Source organism: Sciurus carolinensis, chromosome 1 (assembly GCF_902686445.1).
Source record: "Sciurus carolinensis chromosome 1, mSciCar1.2, whole genome shotgun sequence".
Lineage (NCBI taxonomy): Eukaryota > Metazoa > Chordata > Mammalia > Rodentia > Sciuridae > Sciurus > Sciurus carolinensis.
In genome coordinates, this window is record NC_062213.1 from 185,800,554 (window position 1) to 185,817,104 (window position 16,551).

The following is a 16,551-nucleotide window of genomic DNA, read 5'->3' on the forward strand; positions in this document are numbered from 1 at the left end:
TTAAACTTCAGCCTGCCTCAGTCTTTGGAGCTGCTAAAAATTACAGTTGGGTACTACCACACCCAGGGGAAACAGCCTCCTTAACAGAGTTGTCTCTTGGTATCTGAGGAGTATTGCTTCCAGAACAACAGCCACCCCTTGCCAGGTTGCCAAAATATCTGGATGCTTAAGTCATTTATATAAAAGGGCAAAGTATTTGCTATAACCTATGCACATCTGCCTGTGGATCTTAAGTCACCTCTAGATTATAGTTCTTTATATAAAGGCTATGCAAATAGGTTAGATGATGTTATTTAGGGAATAATGACAAGGAAAAAAGTCTATACCTATTCAGTACATATATAACTTTTAAAAAACATTTTGAATCCATGGCTGGTTTAACTCACAGATATGGAGGGGGTAGCTATAATGATATGTAATTAAACATAAAACTGGATACACAAAATATTGTATGAAGGATATTATCATGTGGTTCTTCAATCTGCTTTTTTCCTATTTAGCCTTACTTCTTTTTGATACACAATATTCACAAGTACAAAGTAGTATAATTTGTTAATTCAAATACCATAAACACTTTATTACTATCCCATTTTAAGCAAGTTCTGACTAAAATATTCTTTCTCATGGTTGAATAAAAAACTTTCATCTAGAGGATGGGGGCATAGCTCAGTCGGTAGGGCCCTGAGTTCGATCCCCAGCAACCCTCCATCAAAAAAAAAAAAAAAAAAAAAAAAAAGGAAAAAAAGAAAAAGAAAAAGAAAAACAAAAACACAGCAAAAACTTTCCTCTAGAGTTTCTTCCTATCTCTACATCTACCTAGAGACACCAGAAGATTCTCTGAATTGCTTTCACTTACCATACTATCCTTAAAAGAATACTAATAAAAATCATGGTAAAAATACATTATAAAATTAATCATCTTAGGTATTTTATTTGTACAGTTCATTGGCATGAAGAACACTTAAAATGTTGTATAACCATCATCACTACCTATCCAGAACAAAATTTTTTCCCCCTAGAGAGGTGGGGAGATTAAACTTAGGAGGGCTCTATCAGCGTCTTCATTTTTTTTTTTTTCTCTCCATTTTTTTGCGGTGCAGGGGATTGAACCCAGGGCCTTGTGCTTGTGAGGCAAGCACTGTACCAACTGAGCTATATCCCATCCCAGAATCTTTATTTTTTGAAAAAGGATCTCAGCCAGGCGTGGTGGCGCATGTCTTTAATTCTAGCAATTTTGGAGGCTAAGGCAGGAGGATCAAAAGTTCAAGACCAGCTACAGCAACTTAGCGAGGCCCTGTCTTAAAATATAAAGGAAGGGTGGGGAGTGTGGCTCAGTGGTAACGTGCTCCTGGCTTCAATCCCCATACCAAAAAATAAAATAGAGAAAGGATCTCATTAAATCGCCCAGGCTGATCTCCAAATTGTGATCCTCCTGCCCCAGTCTCCCCAATTGCTGGGACTATACATGTGTAATATGCCCAGCAAGAATGTGACGATTTCTTATACCACTATTCAGTAGTTATTTTTATTCTTTGTGGTACTGGGGATTAAACCCAGGAGTTCTTTACCACAGAGCTATAGTCCCTGCTCTTTTTACTTACTTTTTAAATTTTGAGACAAGGTCTTGCTTAGGCTGTCCTCAAAGTTGCAATCCTCCTGCCTGAGCATCCCAAGAAGCTGGGATTACAGGTGTGTGCCACTGCACCCAAATGTCATTTGTTTTTGTGCTGGGGATTGAATTCAGGGCTTTACTCATCTTAAGCATATGTTGTACCACTGATCTACACCCCAAACATCAGTTTTTTGTTTTTTTTTTTCTTTTTTACCACTGAGTGCTAGGGACTAAGCCCAGGGCCTTTTGTACATAAGTTATTTTTATTAAATTAAATGCTCTGGGGCTGGGGAGATAGCTCAGTCAGTAGAGTGCTTGCCTTGTAAGCACAAGGCCCTAGGTTCAATCCCCAGCACCGCAAAAAAAAAAAAAAAGAAAAAAATTAATTAATTAATTAAATGCTCTGAAATTTCAAAGGGTGACTGCCTAAAATTGGGCTATTTTTACAGTCTAGACGAGTTTCAGAGAAATCATAGTAGTATCTCAAGCTGTGATATACCTCCTCTGGGCATATGTATCTGTATTTGTAAGAAGACAGATGGGAGAGGCACTGATGAGATAGACAATATGAAATCTGTTAAGTAGACTTGACTGAGAGGTGAGCAGATGAGGACTTAGAATTTAAGTCTGGTTAGCTGAAGAAGACATGGTTATTAGTCAGATAAAAGGATTCAGGAGAAAAGGGGACTAAAGGGAACTATGGAGAAGTGAGCTGAGTTTATTTAGCTGAGTTTAAAACAACCAGTAGAACAATCAGACAAAGGTAAAGAATAGTTAAAAAAAAAAAAAAAAAAAAAAAAAAAAAAAAAGACAACGTGCATATAATCACTAACATCACACTGGGAGTAAACTGCACAAAGATGGCAGCTGCAATTATGAAGTATAAAATATGAAAATAATGCTGTCTCATTTATCTAACTTCTCCAAAATAAAAGACCACTCACCATCTGCCACACTTGCATGATATTGTCTTCTGATACAGAACAAATCACCCAAGGTTCATTGGGATTCCAGGAGAAATCAGATATCTTGGCAGTGTGACCACCATGAATAAACTATAAGAGGGAAGAAAAAGATGAAATGCAGAGACAGGACATTAAATTACAGACTATTAAAAGAAGTCACAGACTATTTCAATATTGCTTAATGGTTGTAACATACCAATAACTCTGGTGGGCCATCTTCTGCATCTTCTGGGGATTGTTCTTCTCCAATTTTACTAGAAAAGATAATTTTAAAAGTCAAAAACAGATTTTACTCCGAGTGACTACCTTCAGAAAGTGTAAATATAACTTCACAGAGAGAGTAACTAATACCTTAAATCCCAGACATTCAGTCTGCGATCAGTACCACTAGAAGCCAAAATAGTCTCATTGTGAGGTGACCACTGAACCTATACATAAGAATGAAGGAAACAGAAAATCAATGAATTAGAACCAAAACAAAAAACCGCCCCCAAAAACCCTAAGGCTATAATTATCAACTTAAAAACTTTGTAAATAAAAAAGAATTGAAATATTATAGACACTATAATTAAAACTGATAATTTCTTTTATTAAAATAACCCATTACAAGACCTAAGATACCAGTTTCTCTTCCATTTCATGTTATATTTTTGAAGATCACATCTTATTATTTCTTTTTTGGTACCAGGGGTTGAATTCAGGGATACTTTATCACTGAGCCACATAACCAGCCCTTTGTGAGAGAGGGTCTTGCTCAGTTGCTGAGAGTTCTCACTAAATTGTTGAGGCTGGCCTGGAACTTTTGATCCTCCTGTTTCAGCCTCCTGAGTCACTGGGATTACAGGCCTATGCTACTACATTATCTATTCTTTTTTTTTTTTTTTTTTTGGTGGAGATAAACACAATATCTTTATTGTATTTATTTATTTGTATGTGGTGCTGAGGATCAAACCCAGTGCCTCACACATACTAGGCAAGTGCTCCACCACTGAGCAACAACCCCAGCTCCTATTCTTAGTATTTAATTCTGGCCTCTAGTCAATGTAACCCACTTCTTACCTAAGTACTAAAATAACAGATGACATACATAGAAAATTATTTTCTTAAGTACTATATAGAACTTTGTGGTACATATAAATAAGGCTGATGACAACAACAAAAATTCCTCATAATGATCTTAAGAGTTAAGATAAAATTTAACTACATACATGCAACAATCACAAATTGTTACTGGTTGGTAAGAAAGGTGCTGGCTCATGGTATAGAGAAGACGACATTACTGTAAGGAAAGAATTTGGATAATCTTCATGCAAGAATATCATTTTAAGCAAAGAACAAAGAAGGCAAAGACACAACATTCTTTGGAGTAGGCTGCAGTAGAAAATAAGAGACTAGGTGTACAGAACTATGCCTCATGTCTCACCTAAAACCCAATTAAGATGTCACCTTTATCCATTAGACCTAATCTGACTGAGGTCCTCAACAATATTTTACTATTATAATTTCAAAACAGGCCTTTCTTCACTATGAAATTTTTAGCCCTACAATTTAACTAAAACTATGTAACTATACCTGTAAACATATTCCTTCCTCATAGTGCTTTACCAAAAGCTTTGAACACAGTGCAACAACAATCTTATTTTTTAGGCACTGGGGATTAAATCCACTGGTGCTCTTACCACTGAGCTATATCCTCAGTCCCTTTTTGAGAAAGGGCCTCACTAAACTGCTGAGGCTGGCCTCAAATTTTTCAATCCTCCCATCTCAGTCTCCCAAGTAGTTGGGATTACTTCTTGAATTAAGTCCAATGGCTTTGCAGATTAAGAAAGGGGCTTAATCTGATTTAAAACAAAACAAAACAAAAAACAACATGGTACCAGTAGTTCACATTTGTACGGAGAAACCAAAAGATGTGGCAAGCTATAAAGAATGAAGGACTAGAAACAAGGGAAGAGAAGTTCAGAGTCTGGAATAAAGCTGGAGGCACTGGGTCTTTCTCCTGCCTCTTTCAGTTCTGGGGATTAAACCCAAGGGTGCTCTACCACTGAACTATACCCCCACTCCATTTTATTTATTAATTTTGAGACAGGGTCTCACTAAGTTGCCCATGCTGCCTTAAACTTGTGCTCCTCCTACCTCACTCCCCCAAGTTGCTAGGATTACAGGCATATACCACCATGCCAGGCTCCTAGTTTTCCTAAAACCCCCCCAAAAATATATATATAGGTGGCCAATGAGCAGTTTGAAAAAGAACAACAAAGGAAAAACAATCCCAATTCCCACAGAGAACAGCATATGTATATGGAATATTACTATTATTTTTAGTAATGGATAAACACAAATGTGCCCACTTACACACCAAAGTTTTCCTTTAACAACAACAACAACAAAATAAAACTAAGTAGCAATAGCTTCTATTACCTGGAATATTTCATCCTTATGTGATTCAAAGGAATGCAACTTAAGTTTCAGATTTCTCAGATCCCACAAGGCAACAGTCTACATACAAAAAGAATAGGAAAGCAAGATCAATCTCTCCCTCTCTCTATATACAGACAGACATTTCTTGTGGCAGTGGGGACTGAACCCTGAGGCACTCAACCACTGAGCTACACCATGAGCCCTTTCCATTTTATTTTTGAGACAGGGTCTCACCAAGTGGTCCTAGCTAGCCTTGAACCTGCAATCCTCTTGCTTCAGCATTCCAAGCAGGTTGAACTAAGAGGCGATTACCATTGTACCCAACTAATTTTTTTTTTTTTTTTTTTTTAAAGAAAAAGAAAACCCATTAACTCAAACTAACTCTGCACATTTAAAATGTAAAGAAATTCACCCATGTATTCTCTTAAAACAAGTCGAAGTTACCTTGTCAGCTGATCCTGTGGCAAGTATAAACTCACTATAAGGATTGAAAGAGAGGCAGTTCACTTCAGCAGTGTGAGCATCTACTGAGTGGCTTGGTTTGGAAGTATTGTTTGAACGAGTATCCCAACTTTAGTGGCAAGGAAAAAAAAAAAAAAAGCAACATGAGAAAAGCTTGAAAATGCTGATTAAATATAAAAACAAGATAAAATGTAAGAATAAAACAACAACAACAAAACAATGGGTTCTACTCACATCATAAGTTTCTGATCATCAGCAACTGATCCAAACAGGGACTCATGGAGCAGATGCCAGGAAACATCTTCTACTACTGCTGTATGCCCTGTAAAGATGGTCTTCGCATCGACCACTTTTCCTTCCTTTGGGACGGCACTGATATCCCATAGGCAGATGGTCTTAAACGTAAAATTAACCATTATGTAAGAGTCTCACCTCCCCACGAATCCCAAAAAAGAAACCAACTGGTAACGCGCCCAGATTTGCATCAAAATTGGAAGGATACGCACATGGTCATCTGAAGCACTAAGTAAGTGCCCACTGAGATTTGGGTTCCAAGAAAGCCCATACCCTTCCTTCTGATGTCCACGGAGACGCAAGTCTGGGTTGCACTCCCCAGAAGGGTCTGCAAAATAATAGACACATCAAGATGTCATTATGGTCTACTAAGCAAAATGAAAAGTTGATCATGATGTCTAATATTCCCAATGTTTATAAAAAAATACAAAACTCATTATGACCAAAGATAAAATGCTTAAGCTACATCATCATTATTCTGTTTATTCTATTTTAAAAAGCATTTTTTCCTACTTAAGGGAAAAAGTATGAAGAAAAATATTCACACATTATCACTATAAATCACGAGATGTTACGTTATACAAATAACAAGAAATTAAAACTCAGAACAAGCAGAATCCGTATTTGACTAGAAAAGGGAAGGTAACTGACCTGGTTTAGAAGGATGCTTTGTATAGTCAAAAACAAGAACATCACTGGATGGAGTCTTTGTTGCAATGATGCAAGGGTTCTGGGGCATATAACGAGCCCTGTTTACTTCTCCTTCATGGTTGATCTTGATTTCTATTTCAATTTTCCCACTAACTGAGCCAAAACCTCCAAATTCTGTAAATAAAAATAAATTGCAAGAAAGAATGAGACACAAACTGTTCTGCTTGGGTTACACAGTATATAAGAAGAGGCAAAGCCTTTTATCAGCAAAATAGTATAATAATAGACATTTGTTAGCATTAAAAGGGCTTTCATACTCCTCTGACTCCAGATACATTGTTAAATGCCTAATAAGAACTACATTGCCCAGTGTGGTGGCACATGCCTTTACCGCCAGCAATGTGGGAGGCCAAGGAACAAGGATCCCAAGTTGGAGACCAGCCTCAACTTAGTGAGACCCTGTCTCAAAAGTCAGAAATAAAATTCTGAGATGTAGCTTAGTAGTAACATGTGCTGCTATGGGGTTTAATCCAAGTACAATAAAAACAACCCCACACCTCAAAACAAACAAATGAGAAGTATTTTATTAGTATTTGAAGTTAAGGAAAACTACCAATTCACTTCAAAAGGAGGTTTTCAATAAACACTATTCAAATCTCATTTAAAGTACAAATAAGATGGGTGTGGAATATGCCAGTAATCCCAGTGATTTGGGAGGCTGAGGCAGGAGGATATCAAGTTTGAGGTCAGCCTCAGCAACACTGCAAGACCCTGTCTAAAGAAAAATACAAAAAAGTGTGCTGAACAAACTTGTTACTTTTTTTATTTTTTAGATGTTGATACACTGTTATTTTATTCACCTATTTATATGTGAGAGCATACTAGGCAAGCACTCTACCCACTGAGCCACAACCCCAAACGACTTGTTACCTTTTTAAAAAAATATTTTTAGTTGTAGATGAACACAATACCTTTACTTTTATTTATTTATTTTCATGTAGTGCTGAGGATTGAACCCAGGGCCTCACACACGCTAGGCAAGCCCTCTACCACTAAGCTACAACACCAGTCCTCGTTACTATTTTAATGACTATCAGATGCAGTGTGCTAGGCACTAAAGAGTCTCTCTCAGATTATGTATCTAAAGCTCCCGATTTGGATGACCTTTCTGAAATACCACCATATCTTTTCCATACAGTGTTTCTCTTAGTCCAATGAGGAAAAACAGCCACAACAGGTTGTTTTTTTTTTTTTTTTTTTTGGCACTGGGGATTGAACCCAGAATGCTTTATAAACATGAGTTACATCTTTGGCCATTCTTACTTATCTTAAGACAGGGTCTAAGTTGCCCAGACAGACTGGCCTCAAACTTGCTATCCTCCTGCTTCAGATGAGTCACTGGAATTATAGGTGTGTGCCACCACAGTAAGCTAGTAGTTCTATTTTCTTTTCGAAGTATATGGACACAATGCCTTTATTTATTTTTATGTGGTGCTGAGGATCAAATCCAGTGCCTCACATGGGCTAGGCAAGCACTCTACCACTGAGTTACAACTCCAGCCCCTATATTTTAATTATTATTATTATTATTTTTTTTGTATTGGGGATTAAACCTAGGGACACTTAAACACTGAGCCACATCCTTAGCCCTTTTCTGTATTTATTTGGACAAGGGTTCCTTGAGTTGCTTAGGGCCTTCCTAAGTTGCTGAGGCTGGCTTTGAACTCTCATCCACCTGCCTCAGCCTCTCAAGCCACATGCCCCACCATGCCCAGCTCCATTTTCTTAAACCCTACTTGCCTTCAATTTTTCTAAGCCGCAAATATTCATAAAATAAAGAAGTTGTAAAAGTCATAGATGAAACTGCTGCAATATTGCCAACACAGGGGGTTAGTATTTGAAGGACAAAAGTTTCCCAGGAAGCAAAGATGTAAATGGGTAACATTGTTGGCATTAGATAACTTTCAACTCCAAAATTTTTTTCTTTTCTAAGTTAAGAGCAAATGTTTCAAAACAAGGCTAAAAGTCCAACAATAAATGTCTAAGACTCTAAAGGAGAGGAAAAAAATGCATTAATTTTATTCCAGAATTCTGTAACAAAAAAGGAATAAAGTGCAACACCAGAAGAAACTTTCAGTCTAAGCATGCAGTGGTTAAGTATCAAACTGTAGAGAACTACAGAAAATAAAAATAAAAAATTTTTAAAAATTTTAGTTGTAGATGGACACAATGCCTTTATTTATTTTTTATGTGGTGCTGAGGATTGAACCCAGTTCCTCACACATGAGGGACAAGCACTCTACCACAGAGCCACTACCCCAACCCCAAAATAAAAAAATTTTTTAAAAAGCATAACTGTCAGAAAAGTGGCATCATGCAGGGAAAAGGAAGAGCTGGCAGCACAGAACCCATAGAACAAGCGGTAATCATTACATAACAAGGGTTATTTCAAGATTGGGCATATATTAAATGTGGGCCTCCCTAACTGTAAAACAGCAGCAAGAATTTAGCTTAGAAAATTCAAAAGTGAGTTTTGTTTTTGTTTACTGGGGATTGAACACAGGGGTGCTTAAACACTGAACTACATCCCTAACCCCTTTTAAAATGTTGAGACAGGGCCTCCCCAAGTTGCTGAGGCTGGCTTTGAACTTGTAATCCTCCAGCCTGTCTCTCAAATGGTTGGGATTACAGTCATGCGTGCACCACCACATTGGCTCAAAACTGAGTTTTAAAGGATTAGAATTCAACCAGGTACTGTGCCGCATACCTATTATCCCAGCAGCTCAGGAGGCTGAAGCAGGAGGACTGCAAGTTTAAGGTCACCCTCATCAGCTCAGGGAAGTCCTAAGCAACTTAGTGAAACCCTTTCTCAAATAAAAAAAATTACAAGGGTTAGGGATGTAGCTCAGTGGAAAAGTGACTTCCAATACACAACAACAAAAACCCCCAAATACAAAACAAACCTCCCCTATGAAACCTAGGATTTTTAAATTTTTGTGTAGTGCTAGTGACTGAATCCAGGTCCTTGCACATGCTAAGTAAGAGCTACATCTCCAGCCTTATCTATTTAAAATATAATCCCAGTGACTCAAAGAGTGAGGCGAGAGGATCATAAGTTTGAGGCCAGTCCCAGCAATTTAGCAACATCCTGTTTTAAATAAAAATCAAGGTTTCCCGGTTGATCCTCTTGAGGATCAGAGTTGATATATACGGGTTTTATTTTATGAATTACTGGCTTTTTTTCTTTTTAACTGTTTTTCAAATATGAAGTGTTAGAAGGATAAGGTCTCTTCAGAAGAAAAGGAAATTTGATGCCACTAAAAAAGTAAAGAAAAAAACAAAACAGAACAAAACAAAAAAACCCAACAAACTCATTCAAGGGGAATGAAAACCAGGCACACTGTGCCCACCCATAATCCCAAAGGCTCAGGAGGCTCACAAGAGGATCACAAATTCAAGGTCAGCCTCAGCAACTTAAGAGTCCCTGTATCAAAATCAAAATAAAAAGGACCAGGGATGTAGCTCAGTGGTAAAGTGCCTAGTACTTAAAAAAAAAAAAAAAAAAAAAAAAGAGAGAGAGAGAGAGAGAAAAGGATATGAGCATTCTGCTAACCATGAGAAATCTAAGAAGCATTAAACATAATCTTTATTCAAGTGCTCTATCACTAAGCTACATTCCCAGTCCATTTAAACATTTTTTTTGAGACAGGGTCTAAGTTGCCCAGGCTGGTCTCAAATTTAAGGATCCCTCTGCTGCAGCCTACCAAGTAGCTGGGATTACAGAGTGTGCCACCATGATCAGTACCAACTTGGTTTTCATGTTGCTCAGCTACAAAACCTTTAAGACATTTTTTCCCCTACTTTTTCTAATGAAATTGTAATAGCACATATATCCAGTATACATGAAGAATATGTGCCGAGTATACCCGTACTTTACACATTCAATGTGATTTACACTCGCCCAAACCCACGAACCAATTTTTACCTGCTTAGGGGCAGAATCTCCCCTGATGAGAATGCAGAGAAATAACGTTGGTAGATTTCTGCTTCTTTCAGTTGTAGAATTCCCCCCATCAGTAGGAAGTTTATAGCAAAGGTGCAGAACAAATATGCTTTGAGTAGTTCTTCTATATTGCAAAGTTAGCTTTCCCAAGCATAAATCTCATTTCTAACTTGAGGCTATTTTATCAAACTTGGCATCCTTTTAAAATTCAAAGACATCAAAGATAACCATTAACCATACATCATAAATTCTTTAAGATTCCTACCTCCTTTCTCACTGTCGTAGTGTGATGCATCAAACTGAGCATCATCATTAGGGAGCTGTACACTGGCTATCACAAGGTGGTTTTGTTCATCTGATGTGTGTGTCCCCAGGACAAGTCGATGAATGCTGAAATCTTTTCCTTCTGGTCTGTAACAGCAATAAATGGTCAATACTCAAATCAGTACCACCAAGAGAGACTACTAAGTCAGTGACATACACATATGTGATAGGAATCCTAACAACCAGATTTTGAGAGAAAAAGTTATGAAGACCTATTTGCTACATTTAATGAGCTTCCATAGGACAAAGTACAAAGAGAACTATATAGCACCTAATTTAAAAAAAAATTTTAGTTGTCAGTGGGCCTTTACACACACACACACACACACACACACACACACACACACGCAGTGCTGAGAATCAAACCCAGTGCCCCACACATGCTAGGCAAGTGCTCCACCACTGAGATACCGAGATACCATCCCAAGCCCTAGTACCTAATTTTATAAGTATCCCTTAAATCGGTTAAAAATTTATAATTACTCTGGAGAAAAAGTAAAGTTTAATGGAATAAAAAAATGAATTAACTACTTTTTTTTTTTTTTTTTTTTTTGCAGTGCTGGGGAATGAACCCAGGGCCTTGTGAGGCAAGCACTCTACCAACTGAGCTATCTCCCCAGCACAACTATGTACTCTTTACAATAGGCTAAAAGGAAAGAAAACAAGTGTTGGATATACTAATACTTACGTTTATTAAAGCCTTTCTTAGGCTGGGGATATAGCTCAGTTGGTAGAGTGCCTGCCTCATATGTACAAGGCCCTGGGTTCAGTCCCCAGCACCACAAAACAAAAAACAAACAAACCAAAAAACTCTTTGTTAAAAGGAGGGGCTAGGCATAACAACATGCCTATAATCCCAGTCAAAAGAATCACAAATTTGAAGCCAGCCTTGGCAACTTATCTGACTCCTATTTCAGAAAAGAAAAGTCAGGTGTGGCAGAGCACACCTGTTGCTCCCAGAGACCTGGGAGTCTAAGGCAGGAGGATTACAAATTCAAGGAAAGCCTCAGTAAATTATCAAGACCCTGTCTCAAAACAAGAACAACAAAAAAAGCTTGGGATGTAGCTCAGTGGCTAAGTGCACACGGTTCAATAAATCTTCACTACCCACTCCCACCGAAAAAAGCATAGGAAAGTAGTAGCCTGGGATATAGCTTAGTGGAAGAGCATGTGCTTTGGGATCAATCTTCAGCACTTCAGACCCACTCTAAAAAAGCAAAAGAACATCAGATAAACCAACCGTTCAAACATTTACTAATAGAGAAAATGCTCTAATGCATCAAAGTATAAATACAATTAAGACATTATTCCTGGTTGGGTGTGCTGGTGGATGCCTGGAATTTCACTGATTTGAGAGGCTGAGACAGGAGGATCCCAAATTTGAGGCCAGCCTTGACAACTTAGGGAGACCCAATCTCAAAAACAAAAAGCCACGTATAGTAGCTCATGCCTATAATCCCAGCAACTCAAGAGGCTGAGGCCCTAAGAAATTTAGCAAAACCCTGTCTCAAAATAAAAAATAAAAAAAGGGCTGGGGATGTGGCTCAGTGGTTAAGAACCCTTGGATTCAACACCCAGTACCAAACAAACAAAACAAAACAAAACCCAGAGGCAATTAGGCAGTTATGTACACAAATAACTAAATATTAGGCAATATAAACTACATGAAAGGTACACAAAAATATGGGAGTTTAAGCTGGGAATAGAAGCACTCCCCTGAAATCTCACTCAGGAGGCTGAGGCAGGAGGATTCCAAGTTTGATGTCAGCTTTGGCGAGAGACCCTGTCTCAAAGTAAAAATAAAAAAGGGCTGTGGAGGTAGTGTCGCTGGGTTAAATTTTCAGTACCACCCAAAAAAGAAAAGAAACAAAATATGTGGGAATCTAGACTATCTCAGGAATTAAGGTAGGAATGGCAGAGATGAGTCCTGGGAAGGTCTCAAAAATGATAGATACCATTTTTTTTTTTTTTTTTTTTTTTTTGTGGTGCTGGGGATTGAACCCAGGGCCTTGTGCATGCGAGGCAGGCACTCTACCAACTGAGCTATATCCCCAGCCCCCATGTTAGGCATTTTACATCTAACATTTAAACACCAGAATAATACCATGAGTATTATTCCAATTTGAAAACGAGGAAAATTAAGTAATTTCTAAGATCACTCAACTATCAAGTAACAACTAGGATGAAACTGCCAGTGTGAAAGCACAATGGGAGAGAAACCTATAAGGTAGATAAAACCCATAATCTTTAGTTTATCTTGAACACTAGTTTAAGGTATTCTAAATTCCATACTGTAGATAACAAGGAATCATAGAGAATTTCTAAGCAGTATCATAACTTAATAATATTTTTGTTTCCTCAGAAAGATTAACAGAGCAAAGCAGAGGTTCTTAAGGTGTAGTACCAGGTCCAACAGAACCAGTATTGGCATCACCTGGAAATTGTTAGAAATTCAAATTCTCATATCCACTCCGGATCAAATAAATCAGAAATCCTGGAAGGTGGGGCACAACAGTTTTTTAAGACCTCCAGCTGATTATGTTGCATATCACAATATGAAAATCCCTGGTCTAGAAGAGAAAGATGCTACACAATTAGGACTTACTAGGGCTTATAAACTGATAGCCTGTCAACTGCGTAAAGGGAACATAGACGTCAAAAAGTCAACTATGACAAAAAAAAAAAAAAAAAAAGGACAAAGTTAGGGTGAAACCTCCATGAAATGAATTATTCTGTTCAGAACATGTCAAACTGAAGAAGCCAATAAGATACTTCAGGCACCAGAAGGAAGCCATAAAACAAAAGACAGAACCAGGAGGACCTCAGAAATTGGATCAAAATTTAACAATAGAAATTCCTCTGAATAGTAGGACAGACAAACATATGACATCTGTTCTACAGAGAAAAAAGAGCTGGGCAGTGGCTCATGCATATAACCCCAGTTACTCAGGAGGCTGAGGCAGGAGGATCTCAAGTTTGAGGCCAGTCTGAGCAACTTTACTGAGATCTTAACTCAAAATAAAAAGGGCTGAAGATGTAGCTCAGTGGTAAAGCACTCCTGGGTTCAATCCACAGTACCATAAAAAACAGAAAAAGAACCACTGCACATGCCTGTCATCCCAGCAACTCCAGAGGCTGAGGCAGGAGGATCACAAGTTTGAAGCTAGACTCAGCAACTTGCAAGGTCCTAAGCAACTTATTAAGACCCTGTCTGAAATAAAAAGGGCTGAGGATGTAGCTCAGTGGTAAAAAGCACCCCTGAGTTCAATCCCCAGTACAAAATAATAATAAAAAAGACAGACAACGGACAGAGGAGAGGGTTATGAACTGAAAATTGGGAATGCCTGTGTTCAGGCAAAGAACCAGAAAACAGTAGGCAAGAATAACATTATAGAACACAACTGTTTCAAAACAAAAGGTGGGGGTGGGAGTGGCTTGCAGATGTGGCTTAGGAGGAAAAAAAAAAAAAGCTTCCCAGAATGATTCAGTAGATATGGGGTAGATAATATTTGAGATTCAGACATACAATTTAGCAGGTGAGTAAATACAACATCACCATCCAATTTTCTTACCAAGTACTAAACTCAAGTTCTTAAAACTCCTGACAGAAATGACTCTACTTACCTTGAACTCCAAGTACTTCCAACACTCAATGATCATCTGAATGTGGGAATCCCCAATCAGGATAAAGAAGCTTCAAATTCTATCTATGTACTAAGGTTTTGTATAATATCCTTAGCACAGATTTCCCCATTTTTTCTTATGCTACTGTATAGGTAGCAGCATCATGCTTGCCATGGTGCCCAGCTAGGCACACCACATACTTATCATCTACATCTTCCATATCTTTGTCACTTCCTTATAGAAATCAATCCTGAGACTCCATATCTACATCCACCTTATCTACGCATTGTTGCTTCCTTCTAGAAGTCAATCCTGATACTCCAAGTTGAGGTACATTTTTCTTGCTCTGATCATTTTATCTGTATCACTCTTGTGATAATTCAGATTAATTGTGTCCACTGCTATGTGGACCCTAGCAGAGCCTCAATAAATGCAAGCTGAACTAAATGATATGCTATTACCTATATCTGAGTGAGCTACCTATGAATAAGGAATATATCCAAGGGCTGGGGACATAGCTCAGTGGTAGAACACCCTGGGTTCAATCCACAGTGCGAGATATAAATTAAAAAATATATATATATATATATGATTAGTCTCCATAATCCCCAACTTCCTTATATGAAAACCATACTATGACACCTCCAGGAGTTGTTTTGTGTCCTACAGCCCATTAAGGATCAAAACCAGGATCTTGCTGGTATGTGATCTACCAATGAAGTATGTATCTCCAGCCTTCATCAGATGTTTTCTAAGTATCCTAATTACCTCTCTATAATGTTCTCATCCTACACAGCTATAATTACGAGTTGATACACACCTCTTCAACCAGTTCACATATTCTTTAGAGGCAGGACCCATATTCCTCTTTGCATTAACCAGCTATGGAAAGGACCGTGAAAATTCAAACGTTTTTGTTGAAGGAACTGAACTTAGACTACTTTATGAAAGTTGTCAAGTTTTGCAATTTGGTCAACTACAGTTGTAATAAGGCTATTCAATTCATTACTACAAAAAGAAAATACCAACATATTTCTCTCTTGCCGGATAAATTCCAAGATAATTTTTACATTTTGCCATATCCCACCCCCCCGCATATCAATGTGTCACTAATTGGTTTTGATCACGTGCCCTTTTCGAGCGACTGGAGAATCAAAGTAACGTTCAAGAGATTCTTGTCACCTGGTTACATCTGGAAGCCACTGTGCTGTTAGGCTAGGCCACTCCAGAGCATGGGTCATCACCAAATCATAAAGAAAAGGGGTGTTCTTTTTCCATATTTTGTACTCCTCGTTGATCACACGTTCTTCCACTGCGTCGTCAAAGGCTGCTAAAATTTTTAAAACAAATTAAGTGAGCGAACAGAAATGGAAAACAGGTAAAACTCTCCAAAGCTACGGCGGCTCCCTCCCTCCTGGCTAGGAATGCAGGCATCAGTCTAATGTCCCCAGGCGCAGTCTCCAAACAACGCCGTGCTCCACCTCCGCGGGCCGGAAGTCCTCGGGTCAGCCGAGCCAGCACTCCGTTACCCGTTCGGGGCGACGGCGCCGAGCCTCCGAAGCACGCTTGCGCGCACAGTCTGGAGGACTGGCGAGGAGGCGCGTCACCGGGCCTTGGGAAGGGAGCGGAGCAGGCGGGCCCGGAGATGGTCTGAGTGGTCGACAGGGAGCGTGAGGGGGGACGCACACCCCGCGGCCTCCCGCTGCCAGTTTCGCCCAGCGGCGACTGGCATCCGCTCCTGAGGAACTGGCGCGCCGTTAGCCCGCCCCGTGGGGAGCTCCCTCCTCACGCCTGCGTTGCTGGAGCTGCGCTCGGCAGAGTCGGGCCTGTCCCCACTATTAGGCCGTGTGGAGGCCGCACCGTAGCCCAGACACCCGCCGCCCTACCGGGGCGTCTCAGGCACCCTCACCTTCCTTGTCGGCCATGGCGGCAGGCGAGCCGGGGGTATCCCGGGGTCGAGCGTTGCGGGAGGGGCGGGGAGCCTGCGAGCGCTTGCTCCGCGCGCGCGGCCTCTATTGTTTCCTGCGGCCCCTGCGTGAGGGTCGACTCGCGCACCTTCGCGCCAACATCGACCAATCGGCGCGCACCCAACGGCGGGGTGGGCGGGGCAATACTATTCTAGACCTATCCTGACGCGCGGAGTCGCTTTCCGCGGGGCCGACGCGCGCACTCCGCCCCTTCCCCCCCACACCGCG

At 39.6% G+C, this 16,551-nt stretch overlaps 1 protein-coding gene across 2 annotated transcripts in view; it reads right to left on the reverse strand.

Annotated features, from left to right (window-relative positions):
* The window catches only part of Rbbp4 (RB binding protein 4, chromatin remodeling factor), a 19,350-nt gene extending 2,927 nt beyond the window's left edge, over positions 1–16,423 (reverse strand). The window contains exons 1-11 of one of the 2 annotated variants that reach the window (XM_047545018.1): positions 16,266–16,423; positions 15,539–15,686; positions 10,674–10,819; positions 6,406–6,579; positions 5,967–6,082; positions 5,695–5,855; positions 5,443–5,569; positions 4,999–5,076; positions 2,929–3,005; positions 2,774–2,831; positions 2,557–2,667 (exon numbers count right to left, since the gene is read on the reverse strand). In XM_047545018.1, coding sequence (XP_047400974.1) covers positions 2,557–2,667; positions 2,774–2,831; positions 2,929–3,005; positions 4,999–5,076; positions 5,443–5,569; positions 5,695–5,855; positions 5,967–6,082; positions 6,406–6,579; positions 10,674–10,819; positions 15,539–15,686; positions 16,266–16,281 — 1,212 coding nt within the window. In that variant the 5' untranslated portion in view covers positions 16,282–16,423. The remainder of the gene's footprint in view (positions 1–2,556; positions 2,668–2,773; positions 2,832–2,928; positions 3,006–4,998; positions 5,077–5,442; positions 5,570–5,694; positions 5,856–5,966; positions 6,083–6,405; positions 6,580–10,673; positions 10,820–15,538; positions 15,687–16,265) is intronic. The other variant, XM_047545027.1, reaches the window with a different exon arrangement.
* Between the last annotated feature and the right edge of the window lie 128 nt (positions 16,424–16,551).